This window comes from Colias croceus, chromosome Z (genome assembly GCF_905220415.1).
Source record: "Colias croceus chromosome Z, ilColCroc2.1".
In the NCBI taxonomy this organism is placed as follows: domain Eukaryota; kingdom Metazoa; phylum Arthropoda; class Insecta; order Lepidoptera; family Pieridae; genus Colias; species Colias croceus.
The window spans coordinates 1,183,389-1,210,600 of record NC_059568.1 but is presented as its reverse complement, the minus strand read 5'-3'; the positions used below and the strand labels follow the sequence as shown (position 1 = coordinate 1,210,600).

The 27,212-nt window shown below is 32.7% G+C and overlaps 1 protein-coding gene across 5 annotated transcripts in view; it reads right to left on the bottom strand.

Moving 5' to 3' along the window:
• LOC123704975 (protein cab-1) overlaps window positions 1–27,212 on the bottom strand; it is a 101,850-nt gene that overhangs the window by 6,609 nt on the left and 68,029 nt on the right. Inside the window, exons 3-7 of one of the 5 annotated variants that reach the window (XM_045653496.1) lie at window positions 17,859–18,243; window positions 14,569–14,677; window positions 6,953–7,036; window positions 5,326–5,490; window positions 4,001–4,174 (exon numbers count right to left, since the gene is read on the bottom strand). In XM_045653496.1, coding sequence (XP_045509452.1) covers window positions 4,001–4,174; window positions 5,326–5,490; window positions 6,953–7,036; window positions 14,569–14,677; window positions 17,859–18,243 — 917 coding nt within the window. The remainder of the gene's footprint in view (window positions 1–4,000; window positions 4,175–5,325; window positions 5,491–6,952; window positions 7,037–14,568; window positions 14,678–17,858; window positions 18,244–27,212) is intronic. The other 4 variants (XM_045653498.1, XM_045653497.1, XM_045653499.1 and 1 more) reach the window with 4 other exon arrangements.

The window sequence follows — 27,212 nt, the reverse complement described above, 5'->3', positions numbered from 1 at the left end:
CATTATATTTTCGATATTCGTTTTAGCTTTTCGTGAAAAGTTTTTATTTCAATAGTAAAGTGTATACATAAAATTAACTGCGTTAAAAACAACCGACTTCAAAAACGGAAAAGTAAAAAATAAAAAAGATTTGATATTATTAATTGCTACATATTATTTAGATGTGCTATTTATTAAATAGGTTTGATGTCGGTGCACGGGCTTAATACTAATGTGCTTAGTGTTTGGCACCGACTTCAATAATATGTAGCAATTAATAATATCAAATCTTTTTTATTTTTTACTTTTCCGTTTTTGAAGTCGGTTGTTTTTAACGCAGTTAATTTTATTTAATACTTTTTAGTGTAATTTTCAACACGAATCAAACGAGCCCAAACTCGATAAAGTTGAGTCAATATATTACTGAGTTCCTATGGCCACCTTCCGATTCCATCATCAAATCAGCTCTATGTCATGATAATGTTTCATCGCTATCCAATTTACACACTTATACAAAATTTCAGCTCAATCGGTTACCGGGAAGTGAATCAAAGTTACTTGCTACATTCCAATTAAGTCATCGAGTACAGACAAAAATGCTCATAAAATAAAAACTACTGGGCCTAGCCGAATAAAATTTTTATGGGACCAATTCGACACCATCCTGCATCGAACAAAAAAAGAATCACGTAAATCGGTTCAGAAACCTCGGAGTAATCGGTGTACATACATAAAAAAAAAAAAAAAAAAAAAAAATATACCGGCCGAATTGATAACCTCCTCCTTTTTTTTGAAGTCGGTTAAAAATACAATATATTTAATAATACAATTTCCAGTAAATTAAAACAATTGTATGTTTTAATTGCATGGATTGCGATGAAAGAACGTTGTAAATACGATAATACTTTATTATTATAAATAAAATTATATTTTATTACAGATTGAAACGAACTTCGAATATTAAGAAATACTCGAGAAATGAAATACAACTGGAAGTTTCTGGAATTATTGAACTAATAATTATTGTTGTTTATTAAATAATTCAAGAGTGCTTTTGGTCGAAAACTGTTTTATAAGATTTTTTATGTCAGTTTTAATTACTGGAATATTATTACGAAATATTTCTGAAATGAAATTTTCTAGAAATAGTGCACGAATTGTTGTTTATTACAAAATTTAAGAGCGCTTTTAAGGGAACTCTGATTTTATGATTTTTTTTTTACATTTAATTTACTGAAAAATTATTATGAAATATTTTTGAAATGAAATTTACTAGAAATAGTGCATTAATTGTTGTTTATTACAAAATTCAAGAGCGCTTTGAAGGGAAGTATGTTTTTATGATAAGATTTTTTTAGACTTTATTTACTGAAAAATAATTGTGAAATATTTTTCAAACGAAAAACTAAACGTGGGGTTTCTAGAACTAGTGTCTAAATTATCTTTATTACAACATTTTAGAGTGCTTCAAGGAAGCTGGATTGCATGTGTTTTTGATATTTTGTTTTAATTTACAATTATGTAAGTAGTAATTGAAAGAAATAGATTGTGGATAAAAATATTTGGTTCAATTTAGCGGCGACATTAGATCTTTTGTTCATTTTTTATGCGAGGTGGCAACTGTAATTCTATTTACCATCACCAAACTAATAACTAATAACTAAATAATTGTAAAGAAAATTTTATAAAAATAAAGCAAATAGCTAGAAACTTGTGCAGCTCTAGTGTCGCTAGGAGCTTTCGCTCTGCGAAATAGTTCCGTATAACGTATTCTTCAAAAGTTTGTAATCTCATTTACTAAAATAATGGAAGAAGTTTATGATCTCGTTGTTTGGTTTGGAATATTTGAAAAATATTTGAATTTATAATATAGAGTTTGTATACTTTTTAACATAAGATGCGGGAAGTGTATTTAGAATCCTGTCTTGGCATCATTTTTTGGAAATGAATTTGTTCTTTGAGTTCTTAACATGTAACTACTAACTAATACATACATTTTATAGAATGCCACAAAACCTTCTAATATATTAATTTATAATTAATCGTTTTGTTTTTTAAAGTATAACAAACTAGTACCTATAAGTACCGAAATACTAGATATTAAGTACTTAGTTATTTCAATAAGAACTTGATCCAAGTACACAATTATTTAAAAAAAAAGTCTTAAAATATATAAAAAAACATTTAATCCGTTTTAACATAAAAATCCAAGTTCAACTTCAAAAGCAATCTATCGCCGGTGAAATGCGGAGTTGGGAATAACTTAGAACGTACTTAAGCGCAGTCGGATGGCAGCCAAGTTATCTTAAGTGAATTTACGATGCAGCCAAGTTGAAGAATAAAGATCAGCATTGCTTCAAGTTACATATAGCTTCATATGTGATATTGTATCATAAAGTTTACATCTGTTTTCGATTAACGAAATATGAAATTTTCCATTTTTTTTGGTTTAAAGTTATTGGATAACTTCACGGAAAATGTATTTTTGTTGTGTAATATTTACGAAGTTTTCGTGTACTGTTAATATTAATGATTCATAAATTTTTAACCGACTTCAAAAAAAAGGAGGAGGTTATCAATTCGGCCGGTATATTTTTTTTTTTTTTTTTTTATGTATGTACACCGATTACTCCGAGGTTTCTGAACCGATTTACGTGATTCTTTTTTTGTTCGATGCGGGATGGTGTCGAATTGGTCCCATAAAAATTTTATTCGGCTAGGCCTAGTAGTTTTTATTTTATGAGCATTTTTGTCTGTACTCGATGACTTAATTTCAATGTAGCAAGTAACTTTGATTCACTTCCCGGTAACCGATTGAGCTGAAATTTTGTATACGAATATAAATTGGATAGCGATGAAACATTATCATGACATGGAGCTGATCTGATGATGGAATCGGAAGGTGGCCATAGGAACTCAGTAATATATTGACTCAACTTTATCGAGTTTGGGCTCGTTTGATTCGTGTTGAAAAATACACTAAAAAGTATTAAATAAAAATAACTGCGTTAAAAACAACCGACTTCAAAAACGGAAAAGTAAGAAATAAAAAAGATTTGATATTATTAATTACTACATATTATTTTTATGTGCTATTTATTAAATAGGTTTGAAGTCGGTGCCAAACACTAAGCACTTAGTATTAAGCCCATGCACCGACATCAAACCTTTTTAGTAAATAGCACATAAAAATAATATGTAGTAATTAATAATATCAAATCTTTTTTATTTCTTACTTTTCCGTTTTTGAAGTCGGTTGTTTTTAACGCAGTTATTTTTATATTAAACGAGTATGTACTGGAGCATTCAGTTTTTATTTGAACTGTGCTATTTTAAAACTCTTATTTATGGTCAAGATTTAATTTAAATTGCTCGATGAAGATTTTAATATTAGATGGGGGCACGTCACTTTATATTTAGTGGTTTTAAAGGGGGCACAACTGTCGCAATTATCATCAAAGCTAAACTGAAAGAAATCGATACTGCTTGAAACAAAAAGGTAACTTATTAAATATGAAAAAAATAAAACTTCACTAGGTGACCTAAAGAAACTTTGTTCTGTTACTATGAATAAATAAGACTTAGCGTGTGTTCCGTTCTAAGCCACGAGGAAAGAACAAGACAAGTTTTTCGTTGTTTCATTTTTATATCAATTTTATAAAAGGTTTTCCCAATCTTAATAAGTGAAAGATTTAGTACAATAAGATTTATTATTGCGTTAAAATTTTTGTTTATTTAAAACATTTTAAGTAAAGTAAAAGTAATACAAGAAATACTAAAAAACAGGGGTAAAATAACAAAAAATAATAATACAGAATATGGCAATTTGGAGGCGAGTGCGAAAGGGGGTTCAAATTATAATTTAAAGAGAAGTAATTCACATCAATGTCTTACTTACGTACTTGTCCTCATTGCCATATTACTACAGTCGCCTTGCTCTTCTAAAGACCTGTTAACTTTCCGTTAATTTTACTTTAGCTACAATTCAACAGCCGCCTTGCTGGGTCTTCCCAAGTCTTACCTTTCCATAGCCAAGATCTGTTGTTTCTGGTGTTGGTAGTGGTACATATGGGCAGAGTGGGCCAGCTTCCTGTCGCCACTGGGGTCCACGGTGGGGCCGGTGACGCCGTACGCGGGGTAGTCCACGTCAGCAGCTGCTTTAGCCTTCTTCGAGAGACTGGGCAGATATATGATACTATAATGCACGTTAGTTGGACTCAAGCGGATTTGATAGTTGAAGTAAAAAAATAATTAAATCATACATAATTGTGAAACTAAAATGTGATAGTGGTTGTGAGTTTTTAGAAACGTTTCGTTAATTTGCGACGTATTCGACGTAAGAGTCTTCTTGTTTATTTTTAAAAGATGCCTTCGTCAACGCCTTGTTTAATATTTAGTGTGAATCATATATATTGTATTCATTGTTAACATTTTAAAGTTAGGTATATGTAGCCGTTTTGATTTGGATTTGAGGCGATCACATATTTTTATGAATTAAAACTTTTTAATACGCACTGGGTATGTATAACTGGGCACTATATTTATTATTTAAATATTAGAAACTAAGAATAGCTAAAATATGTCATAATGATGTTATTAGATGATTATTACACGAATATAAAAGGTATGAAAAGATAGTTTAGTTCACTTCAAACATTACAAAACACACATTAAATAGGTTAGTAAATACACGACAAGAAGAGTTTGTGTCAGTAAAGTTCGCATTATAAAACACACATGAAATATGTTTGAAAATACAGTACAAAGGAAAATGCTCTAAGGAAACTACTTAATCAATTTAATCTAAGATTATCTAGCGGAAAATAAATTGAATGATAACTTGTGTGCGAGGTATCATGCTGAGACGTGCTGGGGTCACAGAGTAGTGGGCAAATTGCATACCTCCGATGGTTGTCTTGATCAACCAAGATCTTTTTAAATTTATTGTGAAGACACCTTTAATGGCTATGTTAATGGTTACATTAAAACGTCTCATTTATGCATTTTTTCGAAATATTATTTTTAAGGTAATTTTTAGGAATGAATGTGTTAAGTGGTAATTCATAACATGTTTACTTTTTGAGATATCTTCTAGCTGCGGATAGACCAAACCTCGTACATGTGACGTGAAATTTAAATAATTTGTATCCGTTCGCGCATTTTTGATTGGCATAGTTGACAATCAATCACTCTAATCCAAAATATAGAGTGAAAGCGTGCCAATAATTGTTATAAAAAGTCATTCCTTAACATTTCTTTTGGATCCTAACTACTCAATTCTTCCATTTGAACTTCTCTATGGAGCTTATAAGAATGATAAAACATGATACATGGAAGGAAACTTACGCATACCATCCGAAGACCAAACCGACTAGCGCCATGGACACGGCCGCGCCGATCGCTGCCAGCAGAGCGTTGCTGTAGATGGTATCCACCGGTTTTGGGTTCACCGTCTCTATGATGTGAATGTGGTGGGGCCTCATCGTGCTTCCCGTGGCCCCATCAGTGCTGCTAATAGATTAATCGCCATTTTATTTCATGCGTATACTGCCTCTTCTGTTTATACTGTGCTCAGGTGTAAAAAGGTAGTGATTCAACCAAGTTATCGAAAATCTTTGTCCAAAATGGAAAATTAAAGCTTTAAATTTAGGCAAGGAAAATCAATTACTACTTCAAAAGGAATAAATTACGATAATCTTCTTTCATAAAGAATTTTAAATGCACTATTTTCAATTCAATTTTTTCGCCAATTCGTTGAACAGATGGATAGCTTTTAAATCGCGGCGACAAAAGCAGTTATCTGAATCTTTATTGAGGGGAATCTTCGCTATAATGAGAGAAGAAAAGCTTTCGCTCAATCTTTAATGACCTGGTTGAAAGTAATCTTTTGAAAACATATTATTGGTTTTCTGAGAATTTCTATAGGTAGTGATTTCATGCTCGTATTGCTCACACAACAGTTTCAAATAACCTTAATTATAAACACATGCGTTCACAAACAAAACAAGAAGCGAACTTATACATAACTCCTATACTGCCAATTCGTTTTTGTCATGATAATTTTGAAGTGCTCTTCAAATTGCAAAATATACAGACGAACACCGGGATATCTGCTAGTGGTGGATCAGGATGGAGGTTGTGGATCGTCATTGTTGGCCTTTGCACACGAGAGTGTCGCAACTTCGGTAATATGACGTTATTGATATAGTGCCTTACAGCAGTGCCTCGGAGTTGCTCGCCTTTGAACTTCCACGATAGAGTGATTAAATTGTCTGACATTGTTTCTAAAGTTATACAAGTTACAGTTCTCACTTCTGCATAGGACGTATACATAGCTAGATAGTTATCAGTGAGCGGTTAAATTAAATCCCTTGGTATCGTTGGCGTAAAAAGCTTTGACCTACTTACTAATAAAAATAAATCAGTTAAAACAGCGCAGAACAACTCCTCGGGGTATTTCAGTGTCTTTTGTATCGCCTCTCTTCTAGAAAATGTAAAAATAAATTGTCTAGTCAAGGCTTGGCGGCACTACGTTACCGGTCTGTGTAAGGTTTAATAGAATTAACTAATTACGTCGCATTACCGTGCTAATGTCGCTTCACTTCGTCTGGAAAGGCACTGTGTGACGTTTACCGTTAGGCGGCGTCTTTGGGGAGACTTCTTAATTGTTTACGGTACTTTAAGAAATACGTTAAGAGATTTATTTAAAAGATATTGAATGTTTGAGTGAATACGTTCTTTTTCATTAATTTCCTTTTCACAGAGAATCCTGTTTTTTCCGATTCGATTTCCGTACCGTCTGCAAAGTGATATTCTCTATCTTTTAATTAGATCATTTTTACTGAAAGTTTTCTGTTGAAGAGTCTGTTACAATTAAGAACCCATCCCAAAGTCATCGCTTTCCTAATTTTGACGTCTCTCCATGCTTCTAAAGGATCCTAGGAAGGTATCTAATATAGTCGATAAAGTTCACCTCTCCGTATTAGCCTGTGATATTTTCAACACGCGCAGATTTGTTGGCAGTAAGGAGACAGGTATACGGTAGACCTTATTAGCCCTGGAAGTAATACTGTATAGCTATTTCGTAGTTTCATAAAAACGCCATGATAATACTCCCGCGAGATTGATATTTCGATTTTCGCGCCAATGAAAAATCAAATCGGAACAGCTTTTGGAATGACATCTCTTTTACACAATATTACTATCCCATTCGCACTTATGAACTTTTAAATTCCGGGAAAAAAGAGCGGATGTTATTTAATATTCGTTCTTTAATTGACGCAAAAAATAGAATCCAATCATCGAAGTTCAGTTTGTAAAGTGGTTTTACAATTTATTGAAGCTAAAACGATTTCTGAACGATGTCGAGCTATCATGGCGTTTGTACATTAAATTGTTGATGTAATGCATTTACACGGTTAAATATATGACATTAGAGAAAATAAAATGTTACATTATGATGAAATGTACATTATTGAGGCAAATGTTACGATATATATAACATGGCAGAATATGTGATTCAGTTTTTCTTACACTTATTTATGGAGAAGAATCATATATATCCATTTCAGAAATCTTAATACTTATGATCTTTTAAATGTAAAGAAAAACCGATAAAACAGATACATGATAAAATATTCTTTGCTCTTAATAGATAACTTAATAATATTGCTTAATCTTTGATTGAATAAAAAAAAACTTATTCGACAATGTCCAGTGTAACACAAAACTTACACACACATATTATTATATTATAAAAGTTTGGGAGTGCCCTTTGTCTATTGAGAATCACTACAGTATCTATACTATCTCGCAGTACAATGACTCGAATTCACTGTGAGATAAACGAGCTGACCCATAAATTGTATTTCGTACATTCAACTGTATTCCAAACATACCTATCATAACATATGACACGCTTTATTAGAGATAGGTCTGTGGTTTCGAACACTTTCAAGTGTGAAATGAACGTAAAATGAACGCACACATTCAAATGTAGTGACTTTTCATGATAAACAGCTTTTCTTTGTCTACGAAAATGCGTATTTTTGTGAAATTGAAAATGAAAATTATTTTTTAAGGTTATTTTTGTTCTATTAACGTAACTTAAAGTAAAATCTTAAGCCATTGTCGTAAAAAAAATGTTATAAAATACATTAAATTAATCATTAGTATTTCTTACTTTATAGCACATATCTATACAATTCAATTTAATGTATAGAAGAATGGGAAACTCAGCGAAAAGGAAAAAATCAGAAAGCATATGTTATTTATTACAATTGAAAATAACCCCTTTGTAGTATTGTCGAGAAAATACATAATATGAAAATATATTCAACAATGTGCGGATTTTCACCTAAGCTTTAAAGGTAAGTAACCCTACGCCCTAATTCGTAAGTACGGCCCTGTGGGTTTTTATCACAAACTTTTGTTACCAAACAATATTTCGACCTACATATTTTGAGTCGATTAATTACCGCCTCGATTATTCGTGTAAAAAGAAATTTACGAAATGCGGAATGGAATTTTTTATCCCTTTAGATGTAGAAGTATTTGATATACATGTATATTTTAAATCGTAAATTTTTTAAGGATGATTAATTGTTATTTGATTCTTTTTCACTTTTCTGCAATTTTAAGAAATCGGGTACAAGTATAATTAATTACACAATACTTAATCGATATAGTCTGGTTGAAAATAGAAATTCACGTCGTTTTCCTGATTTTTTTGTCATTCAGGTCAATTTTTTTTCTACATCGGTACACTAAATTTCGTCAATTAGTTTCAAACGAACATACATACCCTCAGATCTTTCCACTTTATTAGTGTAATAGTGCAGAATTACTATGCTTTAATAGATCGAAGTAAGGGCCACATGGCACGATAGTTAATTAAGAGCTTTTAAGGACGCTGTCACAAATCTGCGTTACTCAAATTTAGGTATCTAACGTCGCCACGTGGTTCGCGGGAACATCACGCTCACGTAAAAGACGTAAACATAGCGCATTCCATTTTATAGACCATCTTCATACTTGATATTATAATTTTTTTTTATATTTTTATTGAAATTGATTCCAGAAGATTACTGGGAACTTTAAAAATTCATTTTGTTACTATTATTAGTAGGTACGATCCTTATAAGTATTTTAGTGTATTCAACCAACTTAAAAAAGTGTGACTATTTTACAACAATTTGAATATGAATTGTATTATTGTATACAATATCGAAGCTTTTTAAGAAATGTATAAAATACTTTTTTAAGAATTATTATCATACATAATATTATGTTACCGGCAATATATTAAACCCGGCATTGTATGCAATTCTTAGTAAATGTATGTTATTTCGAGAAACAGTCGGAATGAAATAAATTAAATTCGTTACCACACATTCACATTACCTATATCTTTAAATCTGAACTTTTCCTAAGTAGCAAACACATTTGCAAATGTGGGTGGTTTTTGGGGTAGCTATTAACCAATATGAGGTCAAAACTAAAATCCAAGATGGCGCCGACGAAAATTTGAAATCTTTTCGTCATGGGTGTCATTTTCAAGGAGTTGGAGTCGCTATTAATCAATATGAGGTCAAATCTAAAATCCAAAATGGCGCCGACGACAATTTGACATCATTTCGTCACGGGTGTCATTTTCATGGTTTTTGGGGTAGCTATTAACCAATATGAGGTTAAAACTAAAATCCAAGATGGCGCCGACAAAAATTTTATATATTTTCTTCATGGGTGTCATTTTTATGGTTATTGGGGTAACTATTAACGAATATGAGGTCAAAACTAAAATCCAAGATGGCGCCGACAAAAATTTTATATATTTTCTTCATGGATGTCATTTTCATGGTTATTGGGGTAGCTATTAACCAATATGAGGTCAAAACTAAAATCCAAGATGGCGCCGACGAAAATTTTACATATTTTCGTCATGGGTGTCATTTTCATGGTTATTGGGGTATCTATTAACCAATATGAGGTCAAAACTAAAATCCAAGATGGCGCCGACGAAAATTTTACATCTTTTCGACACTGGTGTCATTTTCATGGTTTTTGGGGTAGCTATTAACCAACATGAGGTCAAAACTAAAATCGAAGATGGTGTCGACGAAACTTTACATCTTTTCGGCATGGGTGTCATTTTCAAAGTTTTTGAGACAGCTATTACCAAATCCCCAATGTAACCGTCGATAATTAGGTATATTTTTCTTACTCCTTTAAAGTAAACTTAAATAAAATAACAAAAACTTTAACAACCACAGTTTTGTAGAAAGTCTTAAAAAAAAACAATTTTAAAGAACATTGAAATGCATATTTAGAAATTTAATATAAAACGTAACTCTGTGGCAATAATGTTAATATTCTGACAGATATTATTAACTTTAAATATATTCTTTAAATATATTCGCTAAACTTTATTTAAAAAAAAGTTTATCTAAAACATTTAAACAAAGAGAATAAAATAAAAAAGAACGTGTGTGCCGAGAAAACGTGTCAGGAGTGAAACTTCTTGGGCGAGATTCATAGATACCAAAATCGCCGCCTTGCTCCATAACGCGACAGTATTACCATGACGCCATCTTGAAATTCGACGACCATCTTGGATTTTAGTTTTGACCTCATATTCGTTAATAGCTATCCCAAAAACCATGAAAATGACACCCATGATGAAAAGATGTCAAATTTTTCGTCGGCGCCATCTTGGATTTTAGTTTTGACTTCAAATTGGTTAATAGCTACCCCAAAAACCATGAAAATGACACCCATGACGAAAAGATGCAAAATTTTTGTCGGCGCCATCTTGGATTATAGTTTTGACCTCATATTCGTTAATAGCTACCCCAAAAACCATGAAAATGACACCCATGACGAAAAGATGTAAAATTTTCGTCGGCGCCATCTTGGATTTCAGTTTTGACCTCATATTGGTTAATAGCTACCCCAAAAACCATGAAAATGACACCCATGACGAAAAGATGTAAAATTTTTGTCGGCGCCATCTTGGATTATAGTTTTGACCTCATATTCGTTAATAGCTACCCCAAAAACCATGAAAATGACACCTATGACGAAAAGATGTAAAATTTTCGTCAGCGCCATCTTGGATTATAGTTTTGACCTCATATTCGTTAATAGCTACCCCAAAAACCATGAAAATGACACCCATGACGAAAAGATGTAAAATTTTCGTCGGCGCCATCTTGGATTTCAGTTTTGACCTCATATTGGTTAATAGCTACCCCAAAAACCATGAAAATGACACCCATGACGAAAAGATGTAAAATTTTTGTCGGCGCCATCTTGGATTATAGTTTTGACCTCATATTCGTTAATAGCTACCCCAAAAACCATGAAAATGACACCTATGACGAAAAGATGTAAAATTTTCGTCGGCGCCATCTTGGATTTCAGTTTTGACCTCATATTCGGTAATAGCTACCCCAAAAACTATGAAAATGACACCCATCACGAAAAAAAGCCAAATTTTCGTCGACGCCATCTTGAATTGTTTTACCCCACCAATGTATTCAACAACCCATAAAAAAGAGGATCTCAGGCAAGGTAATTTTAAAAACATAATTTTAAATTACAAATAATTGGAATATGAAACTTATACAGAACTTTACTCATATAAAGTATCAAATATTTCAAATCACGAAAAAGACAGTGCACGCACAATAATCTTTTTTATTTCGTTTTTATTTTTGGCACGAGGAGCGATACACCCGTCCTTCCAAGAGCGCTTCTGAGCGCGGTCTGACGAACCGCGAGAACAAAATGTATGAAGAAATCGACAAGTATTTTTAATTTAGCTCATTATTGAAATAAAATTTTGATTTAGATTCATAAAAATTACACCATATATAAAGGACTATATATCCCTCAATAAGATATAGTTAAGAAGATAGATTAGGCTCTTAATTTTCCTAAAATGGTACCGGTTTAGACCCCATTTTTTTGCATTTTATGCGTTTATTGTGATGGAAAAAACGTATTTCAGCGACAATTTTGTATGACGTCGTACAATTTTTATAAGATGAACGTAGAGCTGAATATATTATCTTTAAATTAAGATATTACTATGTTCTCACGTGTAATTGCTTTAAGTTAAAATGGTACCGAAAAACAGCGTGTTTTTGTAAAAATACGTTATAGCGTCCTTAAGCTCTTCCAAGTGACTAACAGTGTATAGGACTAAGGAGCTTACATGGACTCAGTATCGAATGCTGCATTCACAGTATTAATACCCTTGTAATATATGTTTGTAATTTATACTGCTAATTTCTTAATATTTACAGATTGACAGATACAGTTACTTATTAAAATAGATTGTAGAATACAAGAAAAAGAATGTATATTGGTATATTTATAAACTAATGTGTTATTTACACGAAAATTAAAATATGTATGTACCTTCAAGCATTACGGTTTAAATATAATTTTAAAACGTTTAACATTGAAATATGCACATTGCACAAGGATCTAAAATATAGCTTATACCTACTAATATTATAAAGCTGAAGAGTTTGTTTGTTTGAACGCGCTAATCTCGGGAACTACTGGTCCGATTTGAAAAATTCTTTCGGTGTCAGGTAGCCCATTTATCGAGGAAGAGATTATATCATCACGCTACAACCAACAGGAGTGGAGCCACGCGGGTGAAACCGCACGGAGCAACTAGTGTAATTATAAACAAACTTTTCATCATACGATTAAACATACACTCCGTATCGGTTAGTTTAAAAGCCAATAACTTTTTAAATTACAAAACTATCCCCCAGCCACGGCTATAACATCGTCGCGACGTATCACAACTTTGTCTAGATTTTAAAGACTTAGTCTAGACTCTAGACGGTTTAGTTTATCCTAGATCTTCCTACACACTTTTATATACTACTAGCTGTTGCCCGCAGCTTCGCTTGCGTGGAAAAGATAAATTTTCATGGTATAAGTTTTCATCCCCTATTTTACCCCTTTAGGGGATGGAATTATTTCTTAGGGGACGCCTACGTTATGACATCTACCTGCATGCAAAATTTCAGCCCGATAAGTGTAGTGGTTTGGGCTGTGCGTTGATAGATCAGTATATCAGTCACCTTTGAGTTTTATATATATAGATGAGCCCCGCGATTTTACCTGAATTGCTCCTATTGGTAATATCGCAATGATAATTATAGATTTCTCGATAAATGGACTATCTAGTACTGAAATCATTTTTCAAATTGGATACGTAGTTCCTGAGGTTATCACGTTCAACCAAATAAACTCTTCAACTTTATAATATTAGCATATATTATAATACGATGATAACTTTATAATCATTTACATTCTACATATTCTTATATAATATTATAAAAGAAAATCGTGTAAGTTACACCACTTATAAGTTAAGAAGGTGAACGGATTTTAATGATTACAGAAATAAGTCTGCCCTGCGGAGTCGAGACGAACAGATATTTTTTTGTATATTTTTATATAAGTACTTATAAATATATTACATAAGAAAAGAAAAAAATAGGTACTTTAGTACAAAAAACGAATGTGAAGTATTATTAATTTTAATAATAAAAAAGTCATATGAAATGTTCCAGCGATTAAGGAAAGTACCATAAAATTATTTTTTTATCTATTTATGGATTCGTTATCAGTAACTTTCCTATACTTTCCCATTATCTGGATTTAATACTAAAGTCACATGTATCTGGAAAATACCTAAATGAAACTAAGTCCCGGAGGACCTGAGAGTTGAACAGTTGAACACCTATATTAAAGTAAAATCGATCGACAAATACGTATGTTTGTCTGCGTTATAATGAAACTTATAAACTTGTACAAATAATTCAACTAGGATTATAATTAGAAATTAGTTTTTATTTTTAAATTTTTTGACTATATGAAAGTAGTTCATCTTAAAAATATTTATACTCTTATACTTAACTATCACTTTTATTTCAATTCCTAGAATTTTAGATAATTAATTATAATAATGAAAAAAAACCTCAAATTATAAGTCCTGTACCTAAGCAAACTTTGTCTTATAAACGTGCGCTCTCATCTAAAAAGACGTCATTCAATCCCTCACACAGAATCGTAGTTTTATAGATATGACAATTTTCCCAAAATTGGGTCATTCTCTGGGTCATGTGAGATTATATTATGCTGAATGTAGGATAATTAAAATGGAAATTAATCCCGGCAATACAATTAATACAATTATTGTGATATCCATTCATTGAAAGCCTAAGGCGGAATTATATGAATATTAATCCGTATGTTTGTACCGTTAATAATTGTATAATTTTTATTAAAAAATATTAAGATTTTTTTTTTAAATTACGAAACGTCCGTGGTCGAGATAAATTAAATAATTTAATGAATAAATCGTTTAAAATACTTAGATCAAAACAGCTACCTATAGCTCTATAACTCAGCAAAAAAACAGAGTACAAAATTATTCATATTCTTGTTTTCAAGTATGTGATCACGCATCGCAGATAAGAAGCAAAGAATATTCCATCGATCAAGAGAATGAAAACATTAAAGAAAAGCTGTATAAATAATACAATTGTTAATACTCACACGCCCACACGCAGTTCATCCAAGTTGTCAGCGACCAGAGATTTGGACCTACTCCAGTTCGGATTCTGCCTCGTCTTGCGGGGCTCCACTAGTTGGTTATCTTTTGGTTCTACGAGAGAACAGATCATGATTACAAAGTCATCACACACACGAAAGTGTATTAAAATTATTTTGTAAGAAATATAAAGTCGCGCAAAATTTTTGTTTTTACCATTTTTTGGGATAACGTAGGTATTGTCAATTTAATAATTTCTATGTGATATAGCAATGAATTTAATATGAAGGGCCGGTTCCATTGCGTTTCCCTAATGGCCTATTTGACATTTTTTCCTTTCCTTTGAGAGTGGGAGTGGGAGTCGAGCATGCTTCGGACGAATTGGGCCACGGTCGCACCGGGGAAGGTACCACACCATCACAGAATACCGGCGCCATAGTGACAGTTTACTGTTGCGTTCCGTACGGCGAGTGAGGGGTCCGGAGGCCCACATCCCTTCTCATTCCCTACCCATCCTCTCCTTCCCTATCCTCATTCCCTCCCATCCTCGCCCCTTCTACCTAACTCCTTCCAAATCCCTTTGAGGACAGCAACACATCCACTTCCCAGTGGAGTGGATGCTTATGGGCGGCGTGTATCGCTTAACACCAGGCGACGCGTCTGCTCGTTTGCTATCCTATGGCATAAAAAAAAAATTCCGCACATTATTTGTCTTTCTAACTACCATGAGCGAAAAATATCAGGACGCTCGCGCTGTAAGCCCGAGTCCTGGCCCTTAATATTTTCTTTGTTTAAGACTAATGTTGATAAATAATAATACGCACGAATAAAGCATCAAAATTAAAGCCAAATTTTCAAACTCCTGCATTGCCCATATCGTTAATGTATGATATATTTACTTAATACCGCACTTAACTTAGGGCGTAAGTGCCCTCCGTGAGTTCAATCACAAACTTACTTGCAATTAGCTATTTATAGATCGCTTCATGGTTAATTTGTTAACACAACGTCTATTTTAAGGTAAAACAAAAGCTATTTTCACACTTTACCTGCACGCTTTTTATAGACACTTTCTATGCTTTTGAACAATGTGTTTATTTTTATTAAAAGCATAGATTTCTTACTAATATTATAAATAGGAGAGTGTTCGTTGCTGTGTATTTTCAGACACAAATGAAAGATAACTTTTGTTATACAGGAAGCGTAGAGGAACAGTACGGTACTTTTTATCCCGACATTTATAACAGCAAAGTTAGTGTACTATCAGATGAAATAGAACAAAGTTTCATCGTATTTTGTAGTCGAACTAGAAACATAAAGTGTTAGTAAAAACTACCTATAACACAATGTGAGTACATAGAAAGTTATTCTTAGCGGTCTAATTCTTGGCTATTGTGTTAAGACAAACAACCATTCTACGCTTGTTTTTGCCAGGTCTTTTCCATAAATTCGTCCATATGTCAAATGTATGACGCACAATAGGGCGCGCCACATACATTGTGAGTGAATAAACCTTACGAATAAACATTTTTTATTACTCCACCATGAGGGACTCATTTGAAGCCACAGGTGTTGGATTTTGTCCAAACTAATGTTATAGAGACACAACACGATTGTTTTTGACGATTTAGAAAGAAAGAAAGAAAACGATAACATCTCGACCAACCAATCAACTAATCTATACATAGTTTTTTTCCTGAAAAAAAAAAGTGTGCGTGGAGATACTAGTAAGACACGTAAGAAGTGAAATTTCTTTATGACCTTTTTTTTTCAAAAAATAATTTACTATATGCAACTTTACAGAAATACGTCGAATTATGCGTGGTAGCGATAAGAAAAAGATAGCGCGTAACGGAAAAATGTCACGCGTAACGAAAAAATGTTACACTAAATTTTTTTCCAATCCCGATAAAGAAGTTTCACTTCAATAAACTTATGCAAAGCCTGGACATGCGGGTAGTACTTATTATGAATAAGTTCTTATACAGAAGTGTTGAGCACTCGTTCTTAATGCATGAATTTCTTTACGAGCGACCGTGTTCTAAAGAGACGATCGTTTTACTAGTCCCCGCTGAGATCAAATCCAAAAGTGAACGTTCAAAAGAAAACAAAGTGTACGTTTACTTCAAACTAAACCTTCCAAACAAATCAAAGATGCTTAATAGCTTTATCTACATGTTATTTAGCCTAATGTATACGAACCATAAAGCCAAGTGTTCGTGATATTAATATATTATATCGTAAAGGATTGGCCATGTGCGAACGACACGGTGTTTAACTTATTGACGTCATCGCGAGGGGACGCTGATTATACGCTCTCGATGGCTATAGCGCTCGATGCTTTCATTATTGTATGGAAATATTGCGTTATATACACTTTAGATTTTGCTTGATTATGTTCTAAACGATAACGTAAGATGAGAAGAGTTTTATTTAATAATAGCTGAAGTAACGGGAATCGATATAAATACATCTAAAGACACTTCTCAAGATAAACCAAATTATTTAAGAGAAATGTAAACATCTAATCGCAAAGAACAAAGAGCTAAAAATCTTATAGTCATAATTCACTAAACATAAACCTGTTTATTAGTCTCAACATATCAACTAAATCAACATCGACCCCGAAACTTTAATCAGGTCCATACTAATGATCCATAGCTTAATACCAATAAACTTCTGAAGTAATTCATTAAACAACTGATGCAGGATCGTCAACGTTAACTTGAGTCTTAAGACTCGTATAGTTTTTCTCTTGCAAGGACAATATATACATTGTAACTCACTTTACAAAATTGCATCGTTTTGCAGCAGAATACTCCGACAGGCGTTCTCCCGTTCTTTGAATATTTTATTTAGTTACTTCAAGTACTTGCGCTTAATATTTATTAGAAGAGCAATACGAACCGTCTTGAAGCGAGACTATATGCATTTCAAGAGCTTTTTATTGGAATTTGTTATTGCTTCTTGAGTGAAGGCTCTTTTGTTAGAATGAGGTAAAGTATCAGTTCTAATAGGCACATAATATAGAAATAATAATTCTTAGTAGGACAATAAAAACTTCTTGACGTTTGTTGTTCGCAATACACGTGAAAAATAGAAAGAATATTTTGATTACTACCTTCCAAGGCTGGTTTCTGAATTGAGAATTGAAGGAGAGCTTATGTCATATACAAAAAAATATTTAAGCAGCATTCAAGAATGGTTTTAAACTCTAAGTTTTAGACATTCTTAACCTATACAGTATACTACATTCGGAATCCAGCCGTTAAAAACAAAAGATTAAAGAACTGACCTGCGCTATCCTCCGTGTCATAGTACCCCTCATCCAGCGGTGTCAAAGCGAACTTCCTGCTCTTCTCCTTATGCTCCAGCGTCTCCAGCTCGATCTCGTCTTTGGTCTTCTTCTCCTCCTCGGTCTTCTTCTCCTCCTCGGTCTTCCGGACTTGGCTCTCAAGTCTATCTTCGGACTCTACATCGCGATTTTGCTCGAAGGTCTTAAAGGATCTTAGGTTGGGTGGGAGTTCAGAAAACTTGCGGTAGTCTGCCCCGAGGCCCAGGATTTTAGCCAACATAATTGAAGGTTGGTCTTTATTGTATTCTAGAAACAAGCTGTAGGGATCTTGCTTTGGTGGTTCTTGGCGTTCCATACCCTCCCAGCGGCGGAGTACGGCGATCTCCTGAGGAACAAATATTTGGGTTTCTTTACCGGCTATTTTAGAGCTTAAATATGTAATATTTAGATCTGATTTCGAATAATCACCACACCATGTTATCTAGTACTAAAATTCGTTTTATAATAATAAAATAATTTACACTTTAATTAAAACTTATTTGATGAATAATTAATGAATTCATATTTAAACAACGTGATCAGTTATGAATTATGCTCCTGTAGATTAACAAAATTATTATATCAAGCACATAATTAATATAATTACACATAATTAATATAATAATTGCATGTCAATGGGAAAATGAAATAAAATTGCCTACGAACTTACGGCGCACCAGTACAGTGAATAGTATTTGTTTCTATATTCATTGTTTTTTTGTATTATTTTTGTTTACTTCAATCTTTATCGTCATAAATTCGAAATACCCTCGCTTCCTAAACAAACATTTTATTCTTAAAACCATCGTAATTATTTAATAGATATTTAATAAAAGCTAAAGTAATCCGAAAATAAACATAAAAAGAGATAATTAAAACGAAGAGGATAAATAGGTTTTTTCTCGAATTGACCTTGTTTCATTCTCCTATTATTTATTCGAGAAACAAATAAAAATAATTAGGTTGTGGATTAATAAATATAATTAAATATGATTGTTTATTTTAACAGTTCGTACAATATTTACTATTTAAATATTTGTATGATTACAAATTAATGTTTTTCTAAAGTAAATCCACCCGACTAACTTGTTGTTGCAATGTAAATACGAATCTAATTAACTTTTCTGATAGTTTTGATACACTAAGAGGTCCAGCAAATGATAGAACGATGAATATAGAGACGATGATATTTTTTAAGTTACTTAATAAAAAAATAGAAGATGAAATTGTATGAAGATTCATGCGGCTCTAGTCTCTACAAAGTCCACATTAGTTCAAATTACTTTACTAAAGAGTCGTAATACGAAGGCCTACGCTTTTTCGGTCTATCTTTAATCTAATCATGCCTGTAATATATATTATGGTTGATTAAAATTATTTTACGTCCCTTGTATTAGCAGTACTATTATTATATTATATCCTGTGGTATTTTTAATATTACGGAATCTATTATTCACTATGGTTGATTCAAATAATTTAAGGTAATTATTATTAGTAATGAGCCCCGCAGACTTTTTTCTGTCCTATTGAACCTTTTTCTTCTCTTCTCTCCATAATAATCTTCATTGTGTCTTAACAAAAACGTGAAATAAATATGCCGCTTTTTACGATTACCAACATATTTGGCGACACATTTTTATTATATAGATAAGAAACTTAAGTGTGAAAACAACTTATTTCCACAATCTTCCTAAACCTCTTTGTATTATCACATGAGATCCAAATACAGAAACTCAATGAAATCTTTTGTTGCTTTTCGAGGTAACTACTATTCCATAGCTGTTATAATTGACACACGACCTTTAAAGCAATATACATATAAAATTCCCTGGAAAATCTCCACTATAATACATTTCGACAGTATATTATTGCTGTAAGACCTAATTCTTTACTATCAATTCTCATAAACCTCTTACGTCATATTACCTTTTCGTAAAAACGAGCGTTCGTAGTTCGTTGTAGTTATATTAGAGGTAAAAGACGTAGCTGAGAAATAAGCCATTTACCGCCATAAAAGTATTATGTTTTAATAATTTATTTATTAAAACCTACAAATAAACTATAATAATATGAATACCACGTTTTTACGGCGAATTAAATATGGAAAAATAGAGATTTTTTTCTATAATATATTCCGCCACAGCTGAAGTCTTGTAAATTCTTCGAGAAGAGTCAGAGTTATTTTAAAATATTACTCCACTTACAATACTGTAAATATATTCATAACTTTATATGTAAACTAAATAATAAATCCAGCTCTGGAGACGAAAACTTCGATTCAAAATAAGTGAGATGCATTAGAAGTGTTCAGCGTCACAGGCTGACGTTGATACATCACTACAGAATATTCGCAATAAAGGTATTCGCAAATGTAATAACGGCACGTTGGATAATACACGTGAATATTCATGGATCATTTGTTATTTTTCCAAGTTAATACGTATCAATCTTTTAATATTTGATTTTATTAGATAAAGGTAGAATATGAAATTGTTACAAGTTTAGAATAATGTTCGTTTGCTTAAATGGGTCTGGAGAGTCTTTCAGGATCACATTTATTATCTATAGATGTTTACTTTATTCGTAGGTATACGGTTGGTGTAATGGATAATTATATCCCATATTTTCGATACATACCTATTATGAATAAAGAAATTAAAGCTTATTATTTAGCATTTGAATCTTTTGCTATTTCCAAGTGGAACAGATGCAAACTACCTTTGCTATTCAATAAGATACATTATTCAGAAAAACAAAATAAGCCTATTAGGTGACTTAATTCTCTCAACGCATTGTTCGTTGTTTACGAGCTTCTTGGAAAGAAACCGAAGCTTTTCAATAACTTTTGCTGTTTCTTCATAAGTCTTGTTTGCAGACAATCTACGTTTTTGAACTCACTGAAATGTAAATAAGTAGTTGGAACTCTCTAGAGAAGCCAGTGAAGTTTAATCGTCTTGAATTTTCATTATAATGAAAATATGATTGAAATTCATCGAAGTGACATTTTAAATGAGAGTGAAAGTTTTAGTAAAAAATGAATGGAGCTGAAAACTAAAGGCGAGACTGTTTAATTACTTTCTCGATGGCTTGCATTATATATTAAGTTGCCTATAAATTACTTTTCTGTTAATTAGTTCCAAGTATTCATTAGCTATTCTGTTTGTTCTAATTAAATTATAGAGGTGTAATTTTAAGCTGAAGGTTGACTTTGGTTGATATTTTATTCACACTAATTGAGAAAAGTCGCCCGTCATTTGTTCGGAGTTGTTAAAGTTATACGAGGTTCGTATACTCACTTTAATATACAGGTACTCGAAAGCCAAGAAGTTTGGAAAATAAGTTATATTAGAATCAAAATTTGTATCATTATTATTCGTTTTGGAAGTGGAAATATAACAACCTGTCTGATTTATTCCAGTTCAAGAATCCCGATGTAAATTATACAAATATACCATTTTTAACAGGAAAATAACAAGGAGTAGTTATATATTTTTTTTATGTCAGAGCACTCTCGTAGCGTGCCTTGACGGGGCCCCGTATAAAAATTTGTTTGGGTGCCCTTAGGAAGGGTAAAGATTTCTCACAAAAGCGCACGTTGGGGGCCCCCTTGGCGCGGGGGCCCCGTATAATTGATACGGCAGATACGGCAGATACGCCCCTGTGTCAGAGCAAGCAAAGGGGCAGGTGGTCCACCTGATGTTAAGTGGTCACCACCACCCATAAACACTTGTAGTGTGCACACTAGAAGTGTTGCAGGTGCTTTGCCGGCCTTTTATGGACAAATAAGCTCTTTTCTTGAAGGCCCCAATGTCGTAGTTGTTCGGGAACACCGCAGGTGGTAGATCGTTCCACAGTTTCACCGTACGCGGAAGGAAGTTGCGGGTGAAGCGGACAGTGGTGGAGCGCCAACCATCCAGATGGTGCGGATGGAACTGATTTTTACGTTACGGTTATAATAATAAAAAATATGTAACATCAAGCTAGAGAAAGCTCTCTAAAATAATAATTTAGTTTTAATTGCTTAATATAATAACACATAATAATAAGTGTCTATAAAAATTCAATTTAAGAGTTTCTAGCCGATGTTTTTATATTTGTTTTGTATATACTTAGACTTATTCCATGTAGCTGTTACTTTCTTGTTGATTTGAAAGAAGCCAAGTTCAATGAATAAATATTCGAGTTTGTGGAAAAATTACAATTTACACTTTAACATAGAAACTATTTTGAATCTATGTTCAAATAGCGAATATTTTGTATTTTAATTTTGTAATAATAATCCGTCTTTTTACTAATAAAAATTGGTGCAGGGCTTTAAAATTAATAGCCCTGCATATTTTAGATTTTTTTAGTTAAGGAGGATGTGTCTTTATATGAAGACGATGATCTTAGAAGCTTATGTTTAAAACTGTTTTGTTCTGTGTTGGAGGATATGTATTTTATATTAAGATGATGATCTTAGTTGCTTGTGTTTAAAACTACAGAACGGATTTTGATGCGGTTTTTGCAATAGATACAGTGGTTTTTGAGAACGATTTTAGAATATAATTTAATTTGTAGACAGAGCTGGCGTAGCGGAAAGCTATAAATATATTTGCTTATACGGCAACAGATAGTTTTTTCTAAAAACTAGCTGACTCGACAGAAGTCTTCCTGCAAGGGCGTGAACTGTCAAACGCCAAGTTTAATGGACGATAAGTTTTCTTGAATTTTCACATTTTCTTCTCAATCTTAATTTATTCATTCTTTAAGAACCTTATACAAGGTATTAGAATTAAAAACGCAGAATGGAAATATTGATTTATTTTTAAAGATATATTTTATAGTAGGTACTTACCTAGAACCGCCTCCTTGGTACAGTGGTAGTCGCGTGAGCGTAGAACCGAGGGGTCCTGGGTTCGATTCCCGGTGGAGACGAAGAAAAAATAAATGTCTCGGTCTGGTAGGACACAGAAGGCTGATCACCTACTTGTCCCTAAAGAAAATCGATCAGTGAAACAGATGTATGCATAATGCATCTGCCCCTTACCCCACTACGGGGACAAGGGACTTAAGACTTCAGACTTACCTAGAAGAAAATACTTTCAACACAGGTAATAATAAAATATGGCTATTACTTAATATAAAACATATGCTACGAGAAAATAAATAAAATAAAATATAAATAAATATTTCAGGACAATTTTCACACAAGGCACTACCTGATCCCATACTAAGTTTTCGCTTGTGTTATGGAAACCAGATGGCTGATAAACATACTTATATAATTTTAAATAAATACATAATATATAGATAATTAATACCCAGACACAGAGCAAACATCTATGGTCATCACACAAATATTTGCCCCGGGTGGGAATCGAACCCACGACCTCTGGCTTGGAAGGCAGGGCCACTACCAACCAAGCCAACCGGTCAGTCAAATAAAAATAGTTTATACAAAGTAGTCATGTATTTTCTCGTATAACTATAAGCTATCAGAGACAAAGAAAACAGTCTTCATTCTTCTACACGAAAAGCGTGAGCCAAAACGAACCATTCGAGTATGAATTGATAGCGAACATATTTCAATACCATAAAATCTCACTGTATAAAGTTTCCTAACACCTCTGTTACGAGAACGCCTTTGATATACGAACCACGTGTTTTATTTTAACAAAAGATATTTCATCCTTTGTTAGTATTGACGATACATATAAGAAGTAAGATATCGTAGACTGAACTAAAAGCATTTTTATGTTATATTTTACAAATTTTATTTTATTTTCTGGATTTAAATTCGCATAGGAATTGTTCAAGTCGTTTTATTTAAAAGGATAATCAATCAAAGTTTTAAGAGCTACTATAAAAGAATAGAGACATCACTTTTAAAGTACATTTGAATCTAATTTAATTGAGTGATAGTAAGTAAATTTTCGACACTCAATATCATAGCAAAACTAAAAATTCTCTCTCTCTCTCTCTCTCTTCAGCCTTTTTCCGTCCACTGTTGGACATAGGCCTCTCCTAAGGCAAGCCATAGAGCTCGGTCTTCAGCTTTTCGCCGCCATTGAGTACCAGCAACCTTGCGTATATCGCTGTACCTTGCTACAAAAATTAAAAAAAATCAATTTTGTTAAAATCTCGTTCTTATACGTCCACATTATTCACAAAGCCACAACACATCACGAAATCCATACAAACAGCGCTGCTAATTAATGTAACGCAAATTTACGGGAACACATTCTAGCGCAGCTTTGTTTCGTGATTTCGGCGAAAATGTACGGAATTTCCAATTCCGTTTGGTCCAAAGTCGGCATTCACTAAATGCAGAACGATTATTAATTATTGACGTATGTTTAACTCTAACACGTCTATTTGAGAACTGTAGAAGTGTGTTTAGAGCTTTAGGTATTATTTATGCGGGTCAGACTGTATGTTATACGATTATTGACGTATGTTTAACTCTAACACGTCTATTTGAGAACTGTAGAAGTGTGTTTAGAGCTTTAGGTATTATTTATGCGGGTCAGACTGTATGTTATACGATTAGCAATTTGGCTTCATTAGCCGCAGCACGAAAATGTTTTGAATTGATTAGTTCACTTCTGATTGTCTAGTTTAATTATTTTGTGTTACTTCGTTCGAAGTCATTAACACTACAAACATCGCGGTTAAGATAATCCCTACTAATATTATAAATGCGAAAGTAACTCTGTCTGTCTGTCTGTTACGCTTTCCCTCTTAAACCTCTCAACCGATTTTGATGAAATTTGGCACAGACAATCTTTAGACCCTGAGAAAGAACATAGGCTACCTTTTATTGCGAAATATGTACCACGGGCGAAGCCGGGGCGGACTGCTAGTATTATATTATAGTCTTGTATTAATGTGATACATTATTAAGTACTAAAGTGTATATGCATATTATGCTGGACTGAAACGGATGAACCGATTTTAATTAAATTTAACTTTGAACTTAACTTACCTATACGCACAATGGCTAGGTACTTTAGTACCAGACCAGCAAGCTGAATGCTAGTATTTAATACAATGCGAAATTTCGAAATTATAAAGTTAAATCATTTGAATTTATAATTTAAAATAATCATCCCTTTTTTATTTAATGTGGGCTTAATTTTAAACATTTATACTCTATAGTTCATAACAGATCAACTACTTTAGTTCAAACACAATTTGCTGTAGCATGCAGTAATCTGTAGATTAGGGCTACACTTTCACCCTCTCTAGACCTAAATACTGCCAAGCTCCTAATGATTAAACTGAGAAGTTGTATTCGGATAAACAAGCTAAATTAAAGATATAACTAACTACAGTCTCGTAGAATAATTTCCATACTGGTTTAGATGGAGTTTTTTAGTCCAATAGAAATAAATAGTATTTGTGTAGAAAAGTATAGATTGTAAAGAAAATTGATAATGGAAACGTATCTGTTCTTTACCCACGAGGGTAAGCTAGACTTAACTTTTTGAATATATTTTCTTTAAAGTAGGTATGCTCTTGATGGATTTTGTTACATTATAATTCAAAGTAGCAATGTCTGAAACGAGGTTACGCGTGGTTTAGATACGAATTAATTCAAAAATTTTTAATTAATAAATCTTAGGTGTTGTATGTTGTTATATTGTCTTTGTTTAGCTATGTTTTAACTAAATAACTAGTATATGTTTGTAATCTTAATATAAGTATATAAATCTCGTGTCACAATGTTTGTCCTCAATGGACTCCTAAACCACTTAATCCAACTTGAGAGATAGGATAGTTTTAATCTCAAATCGTTTTAGAGAAAGCGGCCGAAGCCGCGGGCGGTAAGCTAGTTTGTTTATGTATTTGAAGTTTTAACATTAATTAATGAGTCTTAAAAATATATTATTCTCGCTTTTTAAATACTGCACATTACCCTGTAATCCTTTTTCATGTGTTCTTTACTTTACATAATTCTGTAATGAAAAATCAAAAAACCCAAACGTTTTTCATTTTAAACATTACATAAAGGAAATTTGAGGCTAGTTGATAACTACATAAGGATCAAAGAAGATAAATACAATTATTCTATTTAACTAATAATTAAAATGTGCTAACGCAATTAAAATACAGAAATGCCTTAATAAGCAAACGAGTAATACACGGATGAAATATCAAAGTAAATTAATAGAAGCTACATGTAAGGGTATGGAGCGAGAGAACGTTTGTAATTGTAACACAAATAAATTTAAATTTAATAAATATGGGAACATTTTATTTCAAGACTCGGTGTGTCCCGCGGTTTTACATGTCAAGTTCATGGTTCAAGATTGGATTTACTTAAGTTATTTGGATGTGGAAGAAAAATAAGGTAACGTCAAAAGAAAGACAAGAAAATAAACAATACTTTTCGGTGTTTATTATACACTTATTTTGATTCAATTTACACCCAAAAATATCATAAAAAAACGGTCAAGGCGTTTCGGAAGGGTTTTGTTACAAACACGAAAATTGTATACATTACATTTTAAAATTTCAATTACCTACTCCTATTTATTTATTCACATACAGTAATCCAAAATTAATAATGCACATGCAAATCTTCGCTAATTGTCGTATTTCCGAAGACACTCGAATCATTGAATCGTAAGAGCCCTAAACAACGAACTTGCATTTTACACCTTGTTCAAAAGAAATAGAAGTCAATTCATGGTCATACACAATCAAAAACAAATCGGGCGGTAGGTGACGGTAGCCTGTCAGTCAAAAAACTCAAAAATCCGTCAGTTGTCTTTAAATATTGGTGGTGACTGCACGTGTTCTCTCTGTGTGGAATTATATAGAGCTGCTATTACGTACCCTTCTTGGTTTTGTTTTTAAAGGTGAATTGAATTAATCGATGAAATGATTTACACAGGTGATGGCAGTAGGGAAAGTGAAAATGAAGAAGAGTTCCGATGTATCTAAAATGTCAGAAATAAAGATAATCCCTGATTTTGATTGTTTTTTTTTTTTGTAATTGTAATAATATTGAAGAATTATCAGTACTGTAAATACTTTTGAACTGAGATTTTAATGATAAGATTTACATATAAGATTTAAATATAAACCTGTGTTTGAAAACCATACTTTATCTACACTAATATTATAAAGAGGAAAACTTTGTTTGTGTGTGTTGATGAGCCTATTCATAGGCTCATAAACTACTGGACTAATTTTAAAAATTCTTTCACCATTCGAAAGCTACATTATCCACGAGTAACATAGGCTAGGTTTTATCCCGGAAATCCCACGGGAACGGGAACTATGCGGGGTTTTCTTTGAAAACGCAGGCGAAGCCGCAGGCGGAAA